The sequence below is a fragment of the Nelumbo nucifera genome, chromosome 6 (genome assembly GCF_055504915.1).
Source record: "Nelumbo nucifera cultivar China Antique chromosome 6, China Antique-T2T, whole genome shotgun sequence".
NCBI classification, from domain to species: Eukaryota; Viridiplantae; Streptophyta; class Magnoliopsida; order Proteales; family Nelumbonaceae; genus Nelumbo; species Nelumbo nucifera.
The window spans coordinates 2,602,853-2,627,392 of record NC_142654.1 but is presented as its reverse complement, the minus strand read 5'-3'; the positions used below and the strand labels follow the sequence as shown (position 1 = coordinate 2,627,392).

The window sequence follows — 24,540 nt, the reverse complement described above, 5'->3', positions numbered from 1 at the left end:
TCCAACATTTGGTGCGCCTTGGAGGGAGAGAGAGAGAAGATAGAGAGATTGGGGAAGAGGAGGAGAAGAACAGAACCCTGCGATCCCACCACCACCATCATCTCTACCCTCGAAAGCAATTAAAATCAGGGAAATATTCATTTCTAAGTTTCTAACCAATGAGTCTCTTTGGTCTCGGAAGCAGGTATAAACCATCATTTACACGAATTCTTTAATGTCGTTGGTTTTGCTTTCCTTCAATTGTTTCTTCTTCATCCTTTTAGTGTCGTAGAATTGATGGTTGGAGTTATGTCGTTGATAACCTTTAATTATTTCTGATCGTTCGATGTCCATGCTGGAGATTTTGATTGTTTTAAGGATCTAGACTTTGAATTGTTCTTGTTTTTATTGGGTTGTGATTTCATGAATTGTTAATCAAGTTGAAGGATTTTTCTAGTGCCCGATCCGAGCTCCTTGAATTCTCCTTCTATCATCAATCGATCAGAAGAAAGAAGAAAAGTGAGAAATTAAATTAAAAAAAAAAGCTCAAATATTAGGCTCTGAGGACGTACGAGCCTTTGAGAAACAAAACATTTACCGATTTAGAATCTCGGTCTTGTCTACTTTTGTATGACACGTGAGCTATGGAACATCTTTGTGTGCGCGCGTAACGTTTTCTTTTTTGGTGATTAAGTAGTCTTTCACACGTTTTATAACTCGGGCTTTGGTAGATTTGGTTGGATTATCCAATTACCGAATGGGAAGAGAAGGATTTATGTCGTTGTTGTCTGAAGCCGTTTAATTTGTTCTTACAATTGAGTACAAATAATCTTACTTTAGATTCCTCTGGCCGGAGCTTGGGATGATATTTGTTTTTCGGTGGAGCACTGATGCATGCATGCCTGATGTAGTGTAGATAATGAAGTAAAACACGTATTTTACATTTTTTGAAATAAACAGAGGGTCAACTCAACTATATATTGATCACAACAAGCATGCAGATCAAATGAGCTTATGAAAAATTAGGTCTTCTTCCCAATTTCTCATTCGATCTCTGATAAAGGATGAAAAAGCATTCATCTGGATCTTCTATGAGCTATGTATAGCATCATGAGTTGTGAAACCAATAATGTTGCATCGACTCTCTTAAGCGGATCAAGTGTCTGTGTTGGACATGTACATACTCAAATGAATTCTTGATGAACACTTTAATATATAACATTTTTCTTTATCCACTTGCTTAGCTTATTTGACTTAAATAAATATCTAACGTGCACAATGAATGCATTATTGTTTTCTACAAGACATTTATTAAGTAACAAAGATAAGGTTCTAGACCTTTTCTTTTACTAGCACTAAATGAGTGAACTATATATGACATATCTGAGGGAGAGCTGCCTGTCTAATATGGACGATGATGTGGGTTTTTCATCCCTCCACATTAACTGACATAGACTGTATCCACCTAAATAAGACTTTGTTGTGTAGTACGTCCTTAAAATTATTTCCTCTACAGGAAACATAATTTTTTGCTACATTTCGGCTTTTCTGTTTCTTCTTCATTTCTCTCTCTCTCTCTCTTTCTTGTGGTAAAAGATGAAGTCCCAAGGAGGGATATGAAGGTTATTATAAACAAATCAAGATTAATGATGAAGGTTAACTGCTTAAGGGTTAAGAGGTATATAGGAATAAAAACTTTATCTTCTTCTATTAAAAAAAAAACCCTTTATCTTCAATAATCTTTTAGGCTGTATTTGCCCTTTGCCTGCCTTGAAAGAAAAATAGAGAATCAGAAAGTTGAGAAAGTTCATAAAAATAAAACAATGGCCCCCCATTGTGTGTAGTACACTTCTGTTACATTCAAAAAAAAGAAAAAGTTCGTAAGGCTGGTTTGGAAGGAGTACAAATACAAATATGTAGAGTGCAAAACCTTCTAATTTCTATTATTTTGTATGTATTTGTACTTTGCATATTTGTATTTGTACTCTTTCCAAACTGAGCCTAGTTACAGTAGTGCAGTCTAACAGCCATGGTTCTTGACCGTCATAAAGACATAAACCAACCAACCATATGGAAAACTGGGGCAAGACCCAGTTCTCACAAAGTACAAGGTCTAATGCTAGATTTTGTATGTGGGGCTGTATTTAGGGGTGGCCACGAGCTGAACCTTTCACGAGATATTCGAATTCGGCTCATGAAAAAACCGAGCTTCGAGCCCAATATATAGACTCGTTTGCTAATCGAGCCAAGCTCGAGCCTAGTGAAGCTTGGCTCTTGAGGCTCGTGAGCCTAGTATTAAATAAATAATTTTTATTATATATATATACATATACATATATGTAATAAATTATTTTATTATATATAATAATAATTTTATTTTTTATGTATAATAGTAAATAATTTTTATAATTATTTTTTGTATATATATAATATTAAATAATTCTTATAATTCTTAATTTTTTGTCTGAAAAATAAAAAAAGTAATTTTATACATATAATTTTTATTTTTCAAAAAAAATTGACTTATAGTTGAGCTCGAACTTGCGAGCTATGAACCGAGTCGAGTTCAAGCTCGAGCCTAATACTATTCTTGTGAGTCAAGCTTGAATAGCCAAGTATTCGGCTCGACTTGACTCGAATCCACCCCTAGTTGTATTTGCTTGGGGACAATAAATGATTTTCTTGAAAACTGGCGTTTCATTATAAAATGAAGGGTCATTTACTAAAGCACCCCCTATAGTTTCATGAATTTACTAAGACCTATCCTATAGTTTGTACTTTATAAAAACATCCCTTATAATTTGTAATCAATTTACTTAATGGACATTCCATTAGATGAAAGTGGAAAATGATAGTTTTAACACTAATATCCATTCAAATAAATTTAATAAAAAAAATTAAAAACAAAAATATCATTTTTGCCCCTAATAAAACACAAACAACCACTCTATTTTTCTCTCTAATTGTCACTTTTGTTTTCTATACAAAAAAGTGTTAGGGGTACTTTTGGATTAAACAACCATGGATTCATACCCTTGAACATTTTCCACTCAGTTTAAAGGTACTTTTGGAATAAACAACCATGGGTCCATGCCCTTAAACATTTTTCACTCAGTTTAGGTGATCATGTTACTATTTTCATATGGCAAAACAAATAGTTCTTAGTAAAAGGTCGATTAAGTAAATAGGTTGCAAACTATAAGGGGTGTTTTAGTAAAATACAAACTATAGGATAGGTTTAAGTAAATATGTGAAACTATAAGGAGTGTTTTAGTAAAATGCAAACTATAGGGTAGATTTAAATAAATATGTTACAATTTTGTTGTTGTTGTTGTTATTATTATTATGTTGAAACTGGTGGATGCAAGTATTAGTGTTGTTACTTTGGCCCAAAGAATCATTTTTTTCTTATAAATTTGATACACTATACTAAACAGGAATCAGAGAACATTTCGTCCCAAAAAGAATGCTCCATCAGGAAGTAAGGTTAGTGCTTAGCTGCTCTGTTTTGTTATCTATTTCTTCATCTCTTCTAGTAGCTGCCTTTTCTGTATCATACTTGATTACTTATTTTATATGCAGGGTGCACAGCTTCAAAAACACATTGATGCTACCTTGGGTAGTGGGAACTTGAGGGAAGCTGTACGGCTACCTCCTGGAGAGGATCCTAATGAATGGATGGCTGTAAACAGTAAAACTCTTAAACTTACCAACTAAAAGAGTACAATTGCTGCTAAGTTCAATAATATATAGTATGTTTCTCTATGTCATCAAATTAATCCACCAAGTATGATGAGCTGCCTGATTACATTGCTGGTTCTTATTGTGTTCCAAGTTTTTCTAGTACAAGTAATTCATTCTTTGGTTTTCTATGACTATAATACTTAGGGGGTGTTAACGGTATTCGAAAATCTAATTTCGAATTCAATATTCGATATAATTGAATCGAATTCGGATAATTCGAATATTTAATCAGTCGAATTCGGATATAATCTGATTCGATTCGATAAATATTCAAATTTGATTGATTATTTAATTCTTATATATAATATATATAATAATTAAGTTATATAAATAATTTATATATTTATATATTTTATATCAATAAAATATTTATTTTATATATTTATTAATTATCTAAAATAATTAATTAATCGAATTCGAATCAAATCAAATATTCAAAATTTAATCGAATTTGAATTCGAATATTAATTTTCAATATCCGGTGGATATCGAATCAAATTCGGATATCAAATTCGAATTCAGACATTGCCTGATCTAATTAGAATTCGATCCGTTTACACACATTATGATACTATGATACAAAAATACATTTTTATCAGCAACAATAAAAACATTTGAAAGCCATGGGATTATAAACCATCACAAAGCAGTCAAAGTCTACAGTTTGTAAAACATTTGAAAGCCATTAGCCATGGGATTATAAACTAACCCCAGGCCTGGCCTTCCCCGTTCTAATTCTAATGTGGTGTAGTTCACTCCCAATCTTGCTAAGCTGTTGGGCAAAATATTTACAGATATTGAAATTCATCTCAGATGAGTGCATTGCAACCTGGGTGACTGGGATTCTTATCTTGCAAACAGCCTCTCTGTATGTGGAGGGGGTAACGTTGCATGCATCTGTCCCTCCCCAGACCCGCATTGGCGGGAGCCTAGACCACGGGCCTAAACTCTAACATCGGAGATTATAAGAGCTGATCTCTTTGGGAGTATCTTTTTATTGTGTATTCTATGTACTATATCATTGTACATTATTTTCTTATTGTTCTTTTATTCTTTCTTGAGAGTTTAGACTTGAGAAGGGTACAATAGTCCTTTCCTATCTTTTGTATCTCATTAGTATATAATACAACTTGTGTGGCCTTAGACAAACCCTCCAAATTTGTTCTCTCTCTTCTCTTGTATGAACTTTCATGGTATCAGAGTAGGCAACTTGCATCATCTTTTAGTTCAAGTTTAAAAAGGATTACATTGAAGCTTTCTAAGACTATTTGGTGGCTGTTCTGATCAATACAAACTCAGCAATCAGCACTGTTTTTCTGGAGTCCAATCAGGTTGGACTTTTCTTTTTTTCTTTACTGATTGTTCCGATCACTGTGTGCTCTTGGATTCTAAGTTGTCCTGGGCCCTTGCACTTATTCCTTCCCTTGGATCGAAAACCAGACTGATTTCGAAGGGTTTTGATCCCTTTCTTCTCATCAATAGCTTCCCTATATTTCCGTCTCTTTTGAACCTGTACCTTCCTTTTTTGGACTGCTGCCCAATTTCTTAGTATTTTGGGTTATTTTCTGTGAAGGCTGATTTCTTTGGTGCCGGACCTCTTCTACTGTCTATTACTTTTACCATCAGATCTAGTTTTAATTGGTTTATAGCAACATTTCTTCTTATTTCTTGCTTTAATATCTGTTTCCTTGCCTTGGAGTGTGTTTACTTGGTATTTCATTTCCGGAATGGCCTCGGATAGAAGAGATATTCTTGCCATAAGGTTTGATGAAGTAATTATTCACTGTGGAAGTTTCACTTCTAGATTTGTGTTGATGGGCAGGGTCTTTGGGGTAATATTGATGACTGATCACCCAAACCTAATGTATCTAATAGCAAGGGGCTTAAACAATGGAATATTGATAATGCCAAGATTGTTTCCTGGATTCTTGGATCAATTGAGACTAATATAGCCATTCCAATGAGGGGCTTGAAAACTGCAAAGGAGATATTTATCAACAATCTAACCTTTTTCAAATAGTATCGGATAGAGACTTAAATCTATGGACTTGAGTATGAACTGATACGTATGGGTGAATCTTCAACAGCATGTTACTTATCAAAAAAAAAAAAATCTTTAACAGCATGTTGTGTTAAGACTATGAAAGAACATTTTGACAAAAGAAAGACCATGCATTTCTTGATGCACTTGTGACGAATATGAGGTAATCAGATCAAATATTTTGAGTAGAGATACTACTCCAAGCTTGGATTTGCTTTTGGGAGAACTTTTGAGGGAGGAGACAAGGCTAAAAAGGATCCAAGCCTAAAAATAGATCCAAGCCGAAGCAGAATTTGGGAGCAGAAGCAGTTTTTCTAACAAATAGATCCAAGCCTAAAAAGGATCTATCCAATGTGCAATGCTATGAATGTAAGGAGTACGGCCATGTGGTTTTCTCATTGCAAAAATAAGAATATATGTACCTATTGTAAGCAGAAGGGACACATAATAACTAAGTGTCCTACATGTCCACATAAGGGAAGTATTTGTGGTTAAACAATGGGTTAGCACAAGGCTTTCTAGATTTGCATTGAGAATCCGACTGGTGGTGGCACGATTCCCTCTTCTCCACTTAGGCCTTCAACCAAGAGTGAGTCTTCTAGTATTCTTACTAAGAATAAGGTGCTGAAATTAGTATCTATAGCTATTTTTATTGTGTTTTCATCTATTAGGTTGTCTAGTAAGTCTTCTCTTTATTGTTGTTCACCTAATCATGTTTAAATAATTGATTTTGGTGTCTCTAATCACATGATAGGAACACATCCTGGTCATTATCTTAAGCCCTAGTCTCTTAATAAACATAGCATTACAACCAATGGTGAAAAGCTATAAAACATTAGTTGTAGTGATTTGTCTTTACATACTTAATTCTTCTCAGTTTCACCTTCCTAAGACACTTCTTGTCCCTAAACTTACGACCAATTTGATTTCAGTTGGACAGTTTGTTGACGATGGTAACATTGTATATTTTTCTTATGATGGTTGTTTGATTAAGGATCAATGCACTAGGACAGTAAAGGGGAAGGGGCATAGACGTGGATGATTGTTTGCCTTAGAGTTCGAGAATACACTTGTTTCACCTAATCTATCTTATTTACTCTCCACTACACCTAGTTCAAAACTTATTTGCAGAAATAATGAGTGACACTTATGGCAAAGGCACCTTGGCCGCCCTTTTGCTAATAAACTTGATTTTTTGTTTTGTTTTGGCTATTTGTCTTCTAAAGTTACTTTTTTTGCTCATGTTAATAAATCCTACATTTCTTGTGGTTTGAATAATGTAGTGTATTGCCTTGTCCTACTTCTACTGCACATTATGATGCTCCTTTTAAGTGGACTCATAGTGATGTCTGGTCGTCTCTAGTGATTTCATAGATGGGTTATAAATACTATGTGATTTTTGTTGATGATTTTACCTACTATACTTGGATATATTTTCTTAGACAAAAACCAGAGTTTCTTCTACTTTTAAACTTTTTCTAGCCGTGGTAAAGAACCAATTTGACACAATTATGGGAATATTATGTTTAGATTTAGGGGGGGAATACATTGATGGTGACTTCCAATTCTTTCTAAGGGAACATGGAATACATTCACAAAATCCTTTCCCCGGAAGTTTGGAACTCCACAATAGAATGGGGTAACAAAATGCAAAATAGGCATATATTGAATGTTGTGAGAACCTTGTTGCAAGATTCTCATGCTCCTACTTCATTTTGGGTGGAGGCAACTAGTACATCTGTTCATCTTATTAATTTGATTCCCTCCTTTGTTTTTGGTAATACCTCATCATTCCAAAGTTTGTTCCATTGGTCACTAGACTTCTCTTCTCTTCATATTTTTTGGTGTGTGTGCTTTGTCCACCTTCCTCCCCATGAACAAACTAAGCTCACTCCTCAATCTGCCCTTTGTGATTTTATGGGATATAACTCAAATCATAAAGGATTTTCTTTGTTATGACCCTCAAGCCCATTGAATAAGGATTTCCAGAAATGTTGTGTTTCTTGAAAATATCTCCTTTTTTAGTCATATTGCAAAGCGCCTTGTTCCTTCCATTTTGGTTTTATGCTCCTTTGATATTATAGGTTCTTTGGACTCCTCATAAGCTCTGCTCTATCTCTCCTTCAATATGCTAGAAAGCAGATAACTACCCAAGAATCTACTACCCTAGCCCCAACACTACCGGTTCAAGGTCCTTCCTCCTCTAACACTATAACCTCCTTGTGTACCTCTTCTTTTGATGCTTTACCTTATCTTTCCCCACCTTTACATCATTCTACTCGTATCTCTAAGCCTCTTCCCATAGCTTATTTTCTACAATTTTGTCATCTACAGGTATTCCTAAGACTTAGTGGCAGGCTATGGCTGTTTCACATTGGAAAGAAGCTATGATGCTGAAATATAGTCTCTTCTAGAAAATGATACCTGGATTTGGTTCCTAATCCTCCAAATGCTTCCATTATTGGCAGTAAATGGATTTATTATGTGTAATTGAACTCTGATGGAAACCTTGATAGGTACAAAGCTTGTTTGGTGGCACAAGGATATAAACAAGAGTATGGCATCAATTATGAGGATAATTTGTTCTTGTTGCCAAGATGACCACAGTTCACATTGTGCTTGCAATCTCAGCTATCAAACATTGGGACATTCATCAGTTGGATGTCATGAGGGAGATAGTGTTTATGAAATTCCTTATAGGATATTGTGGTGGTCCTACTTTGGTTTGTCACCTTAAGAGATCCCTATATGGTCTTAAACAGTCTCCTAATGTTTGGTTTGAGAGGTTTCATTATGTCATTATAGATGTCGAATTTATTCAGACTCCTTCAGATTATTCACTCTTTATCCTCACTTGGCCACAAGGCATTACTCTCCTACCATTGTATGTGGATGGCATTCTTATTACTGGAGATGATCATGAGGGTATTATTCATTTGAAGGATCTCCTTAGTTATACTTTCAAGATGAAGGATCTTGATCTTCTTATCTATTTTTTGGGCTTGGAGGTAATTCGTTCTTCTCAGGATATTTTGTCAATCAGCAGAAGTATGCTGCAAATTTAGTCAAACTTGACTCATCTTACAAATAATAAGCAAGTTGATACTTAATACAACTTGAGGTCAATCTAAAGCTATCCAAAGATGATGGTGGACCTCTTAAAGATGCTATTATTATCGGCATCTTGTGGGTAGTCTTATTTGTCATCATGACTCATTTTGATATCTCGTATGCTGTCCAAGTGGTTAGCCAATTTGTCTCCTCTCCTCGACAACCACACATGTCAGCTGTTCTTGGATTATTCCCTGTCCAAAATTTAATTTCCATGGCCCATCACTTAGATAGAAACCATCCAACTGCTACCTAACCATCCCCTTCAACAAAAAGCCTATTCCAGCATGTATCAACAGCTAATTTTGGTTGTGGAAGAAGTGTGTGGAACTCTGTCATCATAATTCTGTCCTCATGATCTCAAACCCCCTTCTCCTGATTGTCCCAAATTGCCAATGGAACTCCCATCAAAGTTCAGTTTTAGAAGACTCCTTTCTGTCCTTTCCCAAGTTTTCACTACCACCTGTCTTTAAGGAGAAAAGCTCATCACATTGAACCACCCCCTTAAGATAGAACCAACCATTTTCCCTTTAAATTCTTCTCTTGTCATCAACCTATGTAGTACCTGCACCATGCATGGCTCAATAATGAGCATTTCTTCTTGAAACTATCTCAAATATCCAAGCATTTTTCTTACAACCCTATAAGACTGCTACCCTAATGCAATGCCAAAGAAGCTTTGTCCTCTTGGTGTTTATAGAATTAAGCTGAGAGGAAAAGAGCCCAATGATTTCTGAGGGAGTAGGCCAAATAAATCCAAATGAAGTATAAAGAAAAAGGTTATATACCTTTGTAATGAAAGGCAATCAAGGAAGAGATGTAAGCATCCTCACACTTTGAAAATAAAGGATACATGCATGAGGAGACAAACACCAAGATGCCCTTCTATGATGGAGCATATCACCTGTATTGATAATCAACAAGGAGGCTTCCCAGCAAAACACTTTGACCTTTAAGGGGCTAGACCATCCCACATTGTCTTCACCAGGAAAGAAGGGGACCCAATAGGATTTTCATCAAGGGATTTGAAGAAAGATGAGCATGAGAAATGCTGTTGCTGATAAATACAAAAACAGAGCATGAGAAATTTCGCAGAGGATCAGGAACACAAACTCTTTGATCTGATTCATCAAGAGTCAGGGGAACGGATTTTAAAATATCAAGGAGTTGGATAATATCTACATATTCATGATCCCTTGGACCAAGATCAAAACCAAAATCCCAAGATATCCCCAATGGGTTGGGTTTAAAACAATATGTTCAATTTATCACTTTTATAGTTCCAGTTCCAGTATGCATATTTGTGTTGGTAACATTTGATCTTTTTTTTATATGGAAAAGAACAATTTGTATAGTATGCAGTGTACTTTGTGTTGCTTGGTTGCTATTATTTTCGGTGCAGCAATTAATCCAGTAGGGACTTATCAATATTTCAGGTATCCTTGGATTTTTGTTTTTAACATATACCGTGCCCAATTGGCAGTACTACAATCTTTTTTTTTTTATCAGAGTATCACACTGTCTTTTATCCAGTTACATGAATGTGCTGACATCTATGAAATGTAATTCTAGTTTTCGAATTGGATTTTTTCTTTTTGTTTTGATGGTTATTCTTTGTTTCCTTTTTTTCAGCTGTAGACTTCTTCAATCAGGTCAACATTTTATATGGCACTCTTACCGAGTTTTGCACGCCATCCAGCTGTCCCACAATGACTGCAGGACCAAAGTATCTTTCTACCAGTCCCTGGCCTAAATTCTCTTTCTGCTTGTAATGATATGAAAGTGGTTTGCAGTTTGATCTTTTTTAGTGAAGATTCTATTCCATATTTTTGATAAACAAATCTATTACATAGTTTTATACTAGTTATTCATGACACATGTAAGTTTCAAGTTTGTGCTGGGTGGCTTCAGGCTTAGATTTCATATTTTATCTCAACATATATGAACTAGTTATCAAGTGGGTAAAAATAAAAATTAAAAACAAAATGAAAAAAACGGTAACCTGAACCAGTATAGACTGATAAAATTATTTAGTCATCAAGTTTTCTAGCATCAACAATATTTTCCATATGTTTGCTCTTGGGTTATTCTAGACAGTCCTAACTGGGATAGACCAAGTTAAAGTTGATAATTTAGGAATGAGGATGGTAATACAACTGAAGAATATGGACCATTCATGCAATTGAGCTAGGCCTTGGTAGCTTCTGACCCAACAACAGTCCTAGACCTGGAGATCCCCTGTACTGTTGCCCCAGGGGCTATCATGTTATAATCCAATGCTTATAGGAAACTATAATATTTAATCAAGAAAATTGCCCACTCAAGCAGGTTCACAGGAGAAGTTCTTATTTGGTGGTGGAGCATAAAAAGGATTCCTACTTGTATTTTGCATCCTTTTCACCTATTAGATTTTCTTTGGACTTTGGACAGACTTGGAAGTTGGAATCCTTTCTTCCTATTTTTCCCCCTGCAAACTGGCCTCCACTTCTCCAGTAACTTCTTTATTTTTGTGTAAGGTAGTTTGATTAGGCCCTACACCAGCAAAATTCAAGGTCTTTTGTCAGGATGCAATTCCCAGAGTCATTAATACAGGTAAATGAGGCAGTTAGGAGAAAGAATGATATCTTTCATCCCTTTGTGCATCCTTCATAAGAAGAGTCTTGAGGACACTAACCACCTCTTCTTGTCCCTTCACTCTGGAAATTCAGATTTAGGGAAGCATTTTCTGCCTCTATTTGTTAATGGAGATATGTTTCTATTACACTCTTCTTACTATTTACATATGTAAGCTAATGGATGGCTCAAGTGGCCAGACTTTTTTCTTCCCCCAAAACTTTGCTCTCTCTTCTCTCCATTCTCTTCTTATTTTCTTTGTTATTCTTTATTACAAGTTTAGTTTTCTAGTATTTGGAACCCATTGCATCTCATCTTCAGGCATATTGAATCTCATCATCATCATCCAAGCTTTATCCCATCTATATGGGGTCAGCTTCAGGCATATTGAATCTATGGTCATCTAATTCCTATTTCCTACTTGGCTCCACCAGCTAAGAGGGGAAGGATCCTATTGGAGGTATACATGGGCAGTAGTATTCTAGAGTGCTTTGGAAGAAGCATAATTAAATACAAGCTGGCTTACCAAACTATGTTGGAAAAGGCATATACAAGTTGGTTCCCAAATTATTTTGAACTCTTTTCCTATCAAACCAAGCTTGCTTACCAAATAAAGTACCTGTAAAGTTAATTATCAGTATAAGACCACTAGGTTGTGCTATTGTACCCATATGAGACTTTCAGGTTCTTTTATCAGGAATTTCTATCAACTCTGAAGAATTTAGTGCAAAATATAACTCCCAAATTAGCAATTCCCAATGGTCCTTAACACGTGAATAGTCAACCTTGTCCACTCCCTCTCTTGCTGGAAAGTCCAGTACAGAATTAGTTTATCTTTTGACTTGGCTGAACAAGGCATCCATAATGCAAGCCAAGGATCTACCTTCCCTAAGGAAATGATGTATTGACCATAGACCTGAGACACCTTCCAGCATCCACCCTATCACCACTTGGAAGTCTGCCAACTTCTAACCTGGAGCACAGCTGAATCAAGCCTCTGGAAGTTCTTTTTAATTTTTCTCATATGTAATAGGTCTCTGCTTATTATGCATTTGCCAAGCAAGTGCTCTAAGGAACTGGATGTTCCACAGGTATGAATACAGATGGGCTGATGGGGTTCAAATAAAGAAACCCATTGAGGTATCTGCACCAAAATATGTTGAGTATTTGATGGACTGGATTGAATCTCAGCTCGATGATGAATCAATATTTCCTCAAAAATTGGGTATGTAAAGTTCCATGGTGTTAATAATACTAGAGCGTTTTTTTCATGAAAATATTTCATGCTGATCTATTTCCTGCCACAGGGGCACCATTTCCTTCAAATTTCCGAGATGTTGTTAAGACAATCTTCAAAAGACTATTTAGGGTATATGCTCACATCTATCACTCACATTTTCAGAAGATTGTCAGTCTGAAGGAAGAAGCTCATTTGAATACTTGCTTTAAGCATTTTATTTTATTCACATGGGTAAGCTCTCATGCTTTGAGGTTTTTTTTTTTTTTTGTAATTTTTTACTCAAAAATATAGAAGCAAATTGCTCTTAATAACAGACTTTCATGCTTCTATTCACATGGAGATGCTTGACCTAAGACCGTTTTGGTTATACAAAATCATATACATGAAATAATCTCTAGGTTGGCCAACACCTTCACTTAAGGGTGTGCATATTATAGCCACATAGATAGCCTGCAAGAGCTTTCTTCTATTCAAAAAAGGAGCTGAACAAAATATTTTTTTGCTGGACTTGGTGGGGAACCTTGCCAGAGATTACAAGAAACTAAACATACTGCAAGTATACTTGTTTCTTTATTCAGATGGCTTAGAAATCTATGCTTTCAGTGTAACATTGGAAAAACTATATTTCTGGTATGTAAACAGCAGCAATTGCTGAAGTTGCTGTAACTGAAAGACTTATTTCTTTGTCTTTTAGTTGATAGAATAATTAAATAATAAAATTTTCAAGAGTATAGTGTTGAGGGCCCGGGAATAGGATCTCGTCACGGGTTGGTCCACGGGGAAAACCTCCTGTTTTCCCTTGTTCCTTCCTGCTCTTGATGAACCTATCTTGACGCCTCTGGTGATTTGTTCAAGAGATCACCAACTCTCCTAACTCACTTCTTCAACTGAATATTCGGTATCTCATTCAATAATGGGGTCTCCTTAAATAGGAGATTACAAGAGTCCTAATCAAAGGGAGTCTCCTTGCTGAATAGGGAGACTTCCAGTTCTATCTTACTAAGGATAAGATAAGCTAATCCTAATCTGATAAGCTACTAACAAGATAAGATAAGAAGAGATAAGAACAAGCAAAATGAGCTAATCTAATCTAGATAACGTTGTTGTTGCCGAACTGGGTAGGATGAGCATCACTGAATCACTGCTGCTGCTGGCGGTGGGTCAGGTGCTTGTTGCTGCCGGCGGCGATGGTACGTCTTCCCGAGGAAGGCGTCCATAACATATAGTAATCTAACTTTTCTGCCAAAAAGAAAGTGATCTAACATTAAGGAGCCTGTGACCTCCTTAAAAACTTATTCACTAAAAGACAAAGCAATAAGCTTTTCAGTTCAGCATTTTCAGCTGTTATCAAACAGTCCCTAGTGTAACAAACTGTTCTGAGAAAGAATGAATCTAACATCCAAACTGGGCTTTGAATCAGAATTTTTGTTCCTGAGTTGCATTTCAGGTTTTTGGATACTAAAATTAACTAAAGTTGCATTTGATAATCATATTTCATCGGCTTTGTGTGATGCAGGAATTTCGTTTGATTGAAAAGGAAGAGCTTGCACCTCTTTATGACCTGATTGAATCCATCCTTTCATGCTAAAGATTCTTTTTGTTGGACATGACGATGGCTAAACTGGATACTGTAAATGATGGCCATACCTTGTTTGACATGCCTAACCTCAAGTGGTTGTGTGGTTCTATTTGTATTCTTTCAGTCGTTTAGGCTCAGTTTGGAAGGAGTACAAATGCAAATATATAGAGTGCAAAACCTTATATTTTGTATTATTTTATATGTATTTGCACTGTACATATTTGTTTTGTACACAACTTGGATAACATCTTGTTTTGTATATTTGATTGATGAAAGAAAAATGTCTGTGTGTGTCTCTCTCTCTAGGCAGCCAGGCAGGCACAAGTGTTCAACTAATAATTTGGTGGATGTGACGATGGTGGATACACAATTCATCAACCAACCTCGTCCACGATATTTTACTACTTTGTTAGTAACGTGCTTACCGGGTGTTTAGAGACTGTATCTGTATGTCCGGATGTGAACAGAAGAGAAAATCTATACTGCTGGAAGGGATTCGACCAGTCAACCCCGGGTGGTGACGGTATCATAGTTTCCTTTCCTAAGTTTCTCTACCTGAACAAAATCATATGTTTTTTTCTTTTAGAGAAATTTATGGTCTATTTGCCCTCAGAAACTTTTGGTTTTCTAAATGTGTTGTTCCAAACCCTCGGTTATGCTACACCACCCCTTGAATTGTGATGGAATTTCCCCTTGACATTGTTCCCAACTGTACAAACTTATAAAGATTTCTGAGGTGGATCGAACAAAAAAAATCCCTTCTAATTGTTGAGGCACATGCTCCGAGGCTTCTTGGGCTTGCTAGAATGTGATAAAATATTGGAGATTCCCCTTTTTTTCGAGGTGGGATGTGCTCCTCACACAGGGAGCCTCACAACGACCTCACAGCCACAGGCACATCCCATCGTGCATTGGGAACATCTCCTGTAAATAATAACACAGCGGGATGTGATAAAATATTGGAGATGTTCCCAATGCACAGCGGGATGTGCCTATGAGGTCAGTGTGAGGAATAGATCCAGTCTCCTTTTTTTCATGGTCTGGTGGCTTCAATGGGCTACACGATAGGGTGCCCATCCCTCGCGCCTATAAGGCCATATCCCTCTCCAACCTCAGTGGCACTGGGATTTGATACTAAATCTCTGCGCTACTTTGGATCCCCTGCCCACAAACTCTTCCTACGTTAAGTTTAGATGTCCTGCCCACAAGATACTTTTGAACGTGATCTTACACCACCCATTTCATACATGGTGGATCCCAGTTGTATTGTAGGTCTCAGTCTCATGTGAGTTGTGTAGTGTCGGATCATGTTGGAAAGTGTTATGGGAGGAGATTCCAAACTCTCCACATCCCTATCCATTAGGTAATTGGTTCTGTTTCACCTTGAAATTGCTTTTTGGTCAAAAATCGTTGATTTGGTAAACAATCCAATGACCTGAGCGGTCAAACCATCAACCTAGACAACAGTTTTGGTCATTTTTATTTTATTTTTTTTAGTCAAAACAGGCCATCCGTTCGAACTGGATGGTCAAACCATTCAACTTGGGAACCGGTCCCCAAAATGGTTCAGTGTCTGGTTCAGTTTTAAAAACCTTGGGTAGGAGTTCTGGTGTTCATTTTGCATAATAACATGCCGTAAATTCAATTCAAATGCTATGTGAAGTTAGTGATTTTTTAGCTGCTTTAATTATGAAAATTTTTGGAATGAGTATATGTATATCCAAGGTTAAAGGTATCAACATTCATTCATGTGATATCCAATTTTTGGAACTTAACTATTTTTTAAAGGGAAAATTATAGTCAGAGCTAGCTCAACATTTAAAATGACACTGTAGGTTGGTTCGGAAACCAACAAAACTTTGACAGTCGGTTGTATATTTCAAATTATAAAAAACCCCGCCATGTCATCGAAGGCTTATGTGGTTGTTTCCAATATGGGATTCTTAATCCATGTTGGACACAGTTTAGATTATTTGAAAATAAAAAAAAAAGGGTTTTCACTCTCTCCCACTCCCTTTATCTTTCGATCTCCTTTCCACTCTCACTCTCACAGTTGTCTCTCCCTACTCAATGACCGTGTGATTTGAGAAAAGGGTTTTACATTCTCTCAATCAATCTCTCTCATTCTCTCCCTCTCTATCAAACTATTGTTCTCCCTCAATCTCTTTCATTTTGTTTCTCGTTTAATCTCTCCTTCTCCCTTATTTTTCTCTCTCAATTGATCTCTCCTTTCTCACATTGATATCTTCTTTTCCCTCATTCTCTCTTGGTCGATCTCTCCTTCAATCTCTATCATTCTCTCTCAATTTCTTTCCTGCTCCCTCTCGTTCTTTTTTTATTATTTTTCTGACACACTTATACGGTATTAACCAAACCGTATTAAAGAACATAAGACCTTGGCATGAGAAAGACTAAGGGAGAATGAGAAAGAGAGAGAGAGAGAGAGAAATTTGGTTGTAGACCAAAGCTGATAGAATGGGAGAGAAAGGGAATAGGAGGTCGAGAGATGACTATGAGAGAGAGTGGAAGGGAGATCAAGAGGGAGAGGGAGTGGGAGTGGGAGAGACAAAGGGAGCAAGAGTTCAAGAGATCGATATTTTGATTTTAGTATAAATTTTTTGGCAACAGCCACATAAGCCTCCGATGACATGGCAGGGGGTTTCATAATTTGAAATGTACAATTGGCTGTTAGAGTTTTGCTGGTTTTTAAACCAACCTGCAGCATAAATTGAAATATACAGCTGACTCTGACTAATTTTCCCTTTTTTAAATTGTGTATTGCCCCTTCATATAGTGTGATGCAAATTTTGCCTATCACATATCAACCCTCTCACCACCTGAATGCATCACAAATTGCGTAATCTATCAAGTATCACCCAACTACTAGCATCTCCAAGTCGATTATAATTTTGGGTTTGAGAACCACTGGAATCGTTGTTGCCTTGTTGGGGTCATGTCAATTCTCTACAGCTTGAACAAATCACCTAATTTTTCGAACAAATCACCTAATGACTAATGAATGACGAAGCTTGCTTCAGAAAGCTTCTCTTATTTTGCTTTTCATTAGAACAAACTCCATGTTGCACTGGACTGCAGTAAAAGAGAGAGAGAGAGAGAGAGAGGCAAGGCACATCTCATAACAAACATCTTTGCACTGGTTTTACAGCCTTCATGCGGTGGACTTCCCAGAACCAGGGCATTTGAATGACATGGATTGCTGTCTCTTTAGAGATATAACTTTTAAGTTTCTCAACCATAATGATGATATATCCGCAGCCGTGCTAACGTCTTTTCTAATTTCTGTTGGCTTTGAGGTGGCTTCACACCTTCAAAGAAAATTAGTAAAACCTCTTACTTCAACCTCTACTTGTCATTTGTTGTTGTTTCACATATACATCCTGGAAGGGGATTTGCATAGAAACTCTCCTCCAGCTTAGGAAACTCTCCAGGCTCCCTTAGATATGGAGCTCCATCTCGGTTTTTGTGTAGCTTTTTCACTTTGGAACTGAACTTCTTCCAAGATAACTTCCCCTCGTCAAATTCATCAACTAGTTTTACAAAATTCAGCCTGTCATAATGAGAAAATCACATATTAGCTTAATATTCAAGTTTATATACATAGAGGCCATTGTTAGGCATAATGGCAAAATCCCGGGCTCATAAGCGATAACATGGCCATGGGTTCAGTGGCCACTTTGTGCAAAAACAAAACGCCAAAGGTTTGGTCTGTATCCAGTTCACCCCTCCCAAGACCCCAGATAGTGGAGACATTGGGTAAGGACTTTTCTTACATATATAAGAAAAGGCCATTACACAATGTTGGCCCCAGTTAGTTGTAGGCTTGTGGCGGAGACACAGGATCAGAAAGAGAGAGAGAGAGAGTGAGAGAGAGACGTTGATCAGCATAATACCTATCAGACCTATCAGGATTGATGGTTTTCTTAAAATTCTCGAAGCACCTATGACCTTGCACAGCCTTTGCCATATTCCCATCATACGTATAGATAAAAACATCACTCCGAAGAGCAACAACATACTGCAAGCATGTTCTGGTGATTCTTGAAAGGATTTAGCTCCTCTCCCATAGAAAGAGTGGAATGAGTGTATATGTTGGGAAAATCATCCTTGAGATATTGTATGCTCCCATTCCCATAAGCTTCACCAGCCACCAGGTAAATTGTGGTCCTGGAATGGAAACCCAAACCTTTGAGCAGAAGGTAAGTCTCTCTTGGGGTTAGTGGGCAGCCCCCAAGCTTTCCTTCTCTCAGACCCATCAATTTCCTTCTCCTTCCAATGGTTGACCTCATAACGCATCCTCCTAAGCTCATCATCTTCCTCTGCTGTCAAGTTATGACTGCATCCTGTAAAAGCCAGCATATCTTTCTCATACCTGAATAGAAAAACGAGAATGTTTAGTAATAGAATCCAGAACAATCCTCCTTTTGGACATATGTTGGTGTTAACATGGATTTTCAGCAAAAGTTCCAAGGCCATTTAATATCTGAGATCAACACATAGTCCTTTCAACTTAAATTACTAATTTTCTATTAAAAGCACTAAAATAAGTCACCATCTTGAACAATTACAGAGGTATTGTTCATTGAACTATATAACTACAAACTACGATTTGAAGGTTTTCATCTTGAGAAACCAAGGATACAGAACCTTCAGAAACCATAATTATTTCCCCTCCTTTTAGTCACTCCAATTTAGTCTATGTGGTGATAAATAAGAAAGATATCTGTAACATTGTATTGATCTCCATTTGAAATTAATTACCCATTAATGTTTTCTGTTCTTCAACAAGTTGACTGAGATCATTCCTATGGGACTATGTGTCCCCAATTAAAGAATATAAGAAACCATGACTGCCTAGACTACTAGGCAGTCAGGTCTCTGAGCAAGTTCGAAATGACTTTTTCTTTGGTTGTTTACTCAAATATCCATATGTTTTCATATACACTGACCTGGATTTCTTTGTGGGAGATAACTATCAGTTTTCATATAAACTGACATGGATTTCACAAAGCCCAGAGTACCTTGTCTCATGGGTTGACATAAACATTAAATACGGTTTTTAGTTGGGCTTTCTTTTTCTGGTCAACAATCATCCAGAATTCTATGTTTATATCCTGTATCTTGAACTGATGAAATTATTCAATATTGATTTCACTATGTCATGCTTACATAACCAATAAATGTTCTTGAACCTCTGAATTCTACCTTACTTTTTATTTCTGTGGTTATTGATCCAAAAAAAAACTGTAAATTCTAACTTAATAATCAATCCTCTTTCCCTCTGGTGGGATTATCAAAAAATCTTGTTTAGGAAGTTGTGGCAGGAAGAAAATAATATAAATTACCTCAAGTGAAGTGCAATATAAGGGCCTCCAACCTGTCGCAACCTTGAAACCAAGGTGTTTCCAAGTTCTTCTATCGGGGCCAAATATCTCAATGCCCTATAGTTCACACGGCACCTCAACTTTTGTATGGAATCCGGGAGTTCATTGTTGCAAGTCGGGAATCAGTGTGAGTGAAGTAAATAACTCTGTGCTGCTTCAGAAGTGGGAGGACCTCCATTTTGTAAAAATTAACCTAAACCATAGCAATGAACTGATTAAATGTTGTTAAATCCCAGACATGTAACAGGTAGACAATATAAGACATGGGTGTTGGCACTCAATACCAGATGCTGATGCATCAATTCTCTACAGACTAAATGGTTTGTGTATGTGCTCTATCTACAGACTAAATGGTTTATGTGTATGTGCTCATAGATTAATGTTCTAGATCAATTGCTAAACTCCCGAATACTGATACCCAGGATTTACATCAATCAGATAAACCCACCTACCATCCAACTGCTGAACTCTTTATTGGAATATTTCTCATACTTTTATTTATTTCCAATTGTTTAAACATTAGTGCTTGACATTGAATGTACTTTTATTGAGAAAATAAACAAAATGACTAGACAGTTGGGATCCACATAGGTGCAATTTCTGGCCAACCCATCTAAGAGATGATAATGCTTATTAGACTCATGTTGATCAATTGCAGGACTGCAGGTGGAGAGGCAAAGCACCTGTCTATTCAAAACAACTGATAAACAAATTCACAATTGAGAGTTAACCTTGGACCAGGATACAGGTGTCTTTGTGAAAGGTTCTATTTCAGCGTAGGCCGGTGGTAATGTCTCAACAACATGGACGTCATCCTTCAATGTTTCAATGAAGTGCTTCCAATCAAACAAATCCTTGAAGCCACTGTAGATAAAAGCATGAAAAATATATTAGGTCCACATTAAATTCTAATGTTCCCTACCATCTATAAATCCTATGCAATATGAAAAGAGACACAAGATGCAGCACATCAACCTGGAAAACTGGCATATTTGACAAGATAGTATACAAACAAAATTACACAACGGGTAGACATAACTAAATAAAGCAGGTAAATTAAATTGGAGTTTATTACTTGTCAGATTTGGCAAATCTAAGTTAACATTATATTCATCATCATCGTCTGAGCCTTGTCCCAACTACATAAATCTTGTTTCACCATGATTCTGCTAGCATGACAAGACAAATCAGGATCCATTACCATGAGAGTTTGGCAAAATGTTTAGTGTCGGCTGCCAACCTGACACAACCCTCCTCTTTTATGCAGACTTGGGACCAGCAGTGTAAGACAAAACTCACACTGGCAGAGTTAGTCTACGTTGCATGAGATGTGAGAAGGAAATAAGAATTACAGGCAACTTGATGAAAACGAAGGATTTCTTTTTTACATATTGTCTTTGATGACCTGTTCAAATGTCAAGGAGTTCAAGAAGAAACCTCTCATCAGTCCAAATGATCAAGCAAAGGAAGGACAAGTGTTGCCTTCATGATTTTAGCAACTGCAACCATATCACAGATCTGCAATCTAGAAATATTTATTCATCAGAAAACAGTTGTTATTAACATTTCTATAAAAGCCTATTTGAATAATCAGGATGCACAATATCCAGACCCCAAATCTCATCTGATTCAAGCCCCCATTTGCATTTACAAGAATGTAACCATTTGTCTTTTCATCCAACTCTGCACGACAGACACCATTAGGGGGAAGGGGAATTAGAGAACATCTTATAAAGGGAGACAAAAAAAAAAGATGCATCAATACACATAGAATAATCTAGAATTTCTTACTTTTGTGGCTTTTTGGCTGGTCAATGCACTGAATAAAATTCTCACTATTTGGCTTGGACCAGATATCTGAATACTGAAAGAAGGAAACTTCATGAACTAGGTAACACATACTTCTTAGACTAGGGATATGAACAAGCACTGCAATCTTTTTAGGAGACTTACTTTGACCATGCTGTTTTCAGTACTCACTACACCAGATGCAACCATCTTTAGGGTTCGTTCAATATTGCTACCACCTTCCTTATACTCATCATGTTCACTAGAGCTTTGGAACACTTATCAGTGATGGAGGTGTCAGAATGGTCCTACTCGGGAAAAGTGGAATAAACTAGATAAGATAAAGAATGCACAAAAAACAACTTCAAAGTAAGAAAGAAGAGAGAAAATAGAGATGGAAAAATTATACCATGAAATATTTAGATGAATCTGATGTTACATAGGGTCAGGAATATTCATTTGGCAAGAGAATTAAGCACATGACCTCTTAGTTCTACAAGGCCCTCTTCAGGAGGCTTAAGAACTGGAACCTTGGAATAACAACTTAAAAGTTTCTCTAGATTCTTCCACATTTCATTTCTTACTCATGATTATCCTTCCCTCATCTTTTGAAGATGCACCTTTTTTGCACCCTCTTTTGAGCAGTAAAGATCAAAGAGATATCTTTAATATAAAAGAGAATCATAAAAGGATGCTATACATGATGGGCAACAAATGATTTCCATGGTCTCTCGTGACCCAATCAAAACCCAACAACAAAGATAACACTGCATATTATGGATGAAGTTAATTTCTAACACCTAAGTGTGACAAATCCAACATCCCAATGGGGGTGAGCCCTGTTTTTATTAGTCACAACAGAACAAAATTAACATCATTGTATTCCGCTACATAAATCATGTTTCTCTATTCCGTTCTGTTAGTGCTAGAATGAGAAGACAAATCAGGATCTACATTATCATTATCATCTAAGCCTTATCCCAACCATATGGGGTTGACTACATGAATCCTGTTTCATCGTTCGGTTCTGCTAGCATGAGAAGATAAATCAGGACCCAATGACCATGATAAATTTGGCAAAAGATTTACTGCCGGCTACCATCCTACTTTATCCGGGCTTGGGGTAAGACAACCGAAATACCTGAGAAAGAGAGAAAGAGAGAGAGAGAGAGAGAGAGAACCAAAATACCTAGAGCCCAGCCATCCAGAAGACAAAGCCTTTTATTTGCAAATTTGTACCAATAACACAAAGGTGAACTTTCCCAATGAAGCATGTAAAATTACCAACATTACTCAATCACGCACTAACTATTTTCAGACGTCAACGGGGAAGGGTGACCGGTAGGGAGATATGCCGGTTCTCCAATCAACTTATTAACAACAACGCTGCAACCATTAAAAAAAAAAGTAATTTTTTTTTGTCACTCAACAGTCGCAATGCAACGCTTTAGACGCAACAACCGAGGAGTGAGTACTTAAAACACGAAACCGAAAAGAAGTTACAAATCAAGGAGATAGAGCCTGAGGGATTTCACTGACCTGATAAAAGCTCGTTGTTTCAATTGCAGATCCAAACCTCCCATTTGTGAAAATCTTCAAGACACCCAAGAACAAGAAGACCCCACAGAACATCAAGAACATCCAATGCCCCAGTCTCTTCTTCTCCCTCAACCCCAAATCCGCAACAACGGACCCGACCGGCTTCTTCAACAGACGAAACCGCTGAAGCGGATGAAGGGGCTGTTTCCTTTCAAAAACTGACTCCAACCCATCAAGCAAAACGGGGCTATTTGGGCTCTCCGGTCTTGGGGAGTTGAGTTGGAGGTCAACCTCGTGATGGGTTTTTGGATTGGTGCTGTTGTTGTAACGCTTGAAGGAGTGAGCTCTTCGAGAGTCATGGGTCCCGAGAATCTTGGGCTGTTAACTCTCTGAGAGACGCCATTGCTGCTGTTGTTGTGGTGTTGTTGGAAGCCCATGTCCTGAGTAGGAAAAGATAGGATCGGGTATCAACGGCGAATGAGGTGAATGTTAGAGATAACTATCAGGCATCAACGAACCAGTTCCGAACTTCTCTTTCATTATACAACAGTTAAAAGGCCAGCCGAGAAGGGAATCCAGGTTCTAAATTCTAAAATGGTCCCCGAGTTTTCAGTTTTTACGCAGCGGTAATCCGTAATCATAACGAATAACGTAACAGAGGCTCGGAGAGCCTAATTTCCCACGAACACGAATTTTAACCCGCGCCTCCAAAAAGGCTTAAGGTAGGAGATTTGCCTACTGACCTGGTATATGCATTTAACAAAAGCTGACCTACCAACCGAATGTTGAATGGCAATACTATAAATATGCTATTATATTTTTTGGAAAAGTGATGTATTTTATTTGTAGAATTTCAAAAGCTTAACCTATTATTTTACGAGGGGCGGTTGATCTTGGGTGTTTAAACTTGGCACATATGGGATAATGCATAGATAGACCGGCACTCCATCATGTACATTGAAAGGAGGTTTGGCATGTGGGTTATGACCATTCACCATGTCAACCCCGTGTCTAAGCTAATTGAGCTATCCTGTTGCTCACAATTTATAGGTGTGCTCTGGCCCAACGGTTGTTTTTCATATCATTAGCATATAAGTGCCTACATCATCGGTGCAACATGCACCTCTCATCATGGTGATCCTCCTTTGGCATGTAAGAGACGCCTCCCATGGATTTAGCAAGGGCCATAAAGAGTCCTAGCCATGAATCGTGAGGTCATGATCTAGTGCCACTAACCTTAGTGGAGCCATTCATCGGGCCACACATGGCCCTTAAGCACACATCAGGCTTGTCCTAGTTGCACATATCTTGAACTACGCACGAGTTTCTTCTGCTATAGATATACTCCCATAAGAGTTGGTATCAAAGCACACAAGCAGCCAAACTGGAGCAATCATCTCAACAAGCAGCCACCTCGTGGGGTGTAGTCCCATGGTACTTTCACTTGGGTACAAGCAAGCATTTACATCAGGCCTGGCAAGAGGCCATTCATTGTGTCCCCATT

The 24,540-nt window shown here is 37.3% G+C and overlaps 1 protein-coding gene and 1 pseudogene across 2 annotated transcripts; one reads left to right on the top strand and one right to left on the bottom strand.

Moving 5' to 3' along the window:
* Window positions 1–14,612, top strand: LOC104609400 (MOB kinase activator-like 1A). The gene is made up of 7 exons (XM_010275694.3): window positions 1–184; window positions 3,417–3,465; window positions 3,562–3,670; window positions 10,508–10,601; window positions 12,580–12,713; window positions 12,796–12,959; window positions 14,245–14,612. The coding sequence occupies exons 1-7, from the start codon at window positions 159–161 to the stop codon at window positions 14,314–14,316; spliced, it is 648 nt and encodes a 215-aa protein (XP_010273996.1). The 5' UTR covers window positions 1–158; the 3' UTR covers window positions 14,317–14,612.
* A 2,276-nt stretch (window positions 14,613–16,888) lies between these two features.
* LOC104609327 (O-fucosyltransferase 35-like) lies at window positions 16,889–23,787 on the bottom strand (annotated as a pseudogene). Its single transcript, XR_016077131.1, has 10 exons — window positions 23,037–23,787; window positions 22,472–22,506; window positions 21,663–21,759; window positions 21,501–21,573; window positions 21,322–21,392; window positions 21,147–21,227; window positions 20,441–20,573; window positions 19,671–19,902; window positions 18,228–18,697; window positions 16,889–17,875 (listed from the first exon to the last, which is right to left on the bottom strand). The product of XR_016077131.1 is annotated as an O-fucosyltransferase 35-like (transcript).
* Between the last annotated feature and the right edge of the window lie 753 nt (window positions 23,788–24,540).

What these genes read in the sequence shown, in the direction of transcription:
- LOC104609400 (XM_010275694.3), top strand. Translation starts at nt 159, where the DNA reads ATGAGTCTCTTTGGTCTCGGAAGCAG. An exon ending in ACAATGACTGCAGGACCAAA is followed by an intron (nt 10,602 to 12,579) that starts GTATCTTTCTAC and finishes GATGTTCCACAG; the next exon opens with GTATGAATACAGATGGGCTG. An exon ending in AATATTTCCTCAAAAATTGG is followed by an intron (nt 12,714 to 12,795) that starts GTATGTAAAGTT and finishes TTCCTGCCACAG; the next exon opens with GGGCACCATTTCCTTCAAAT.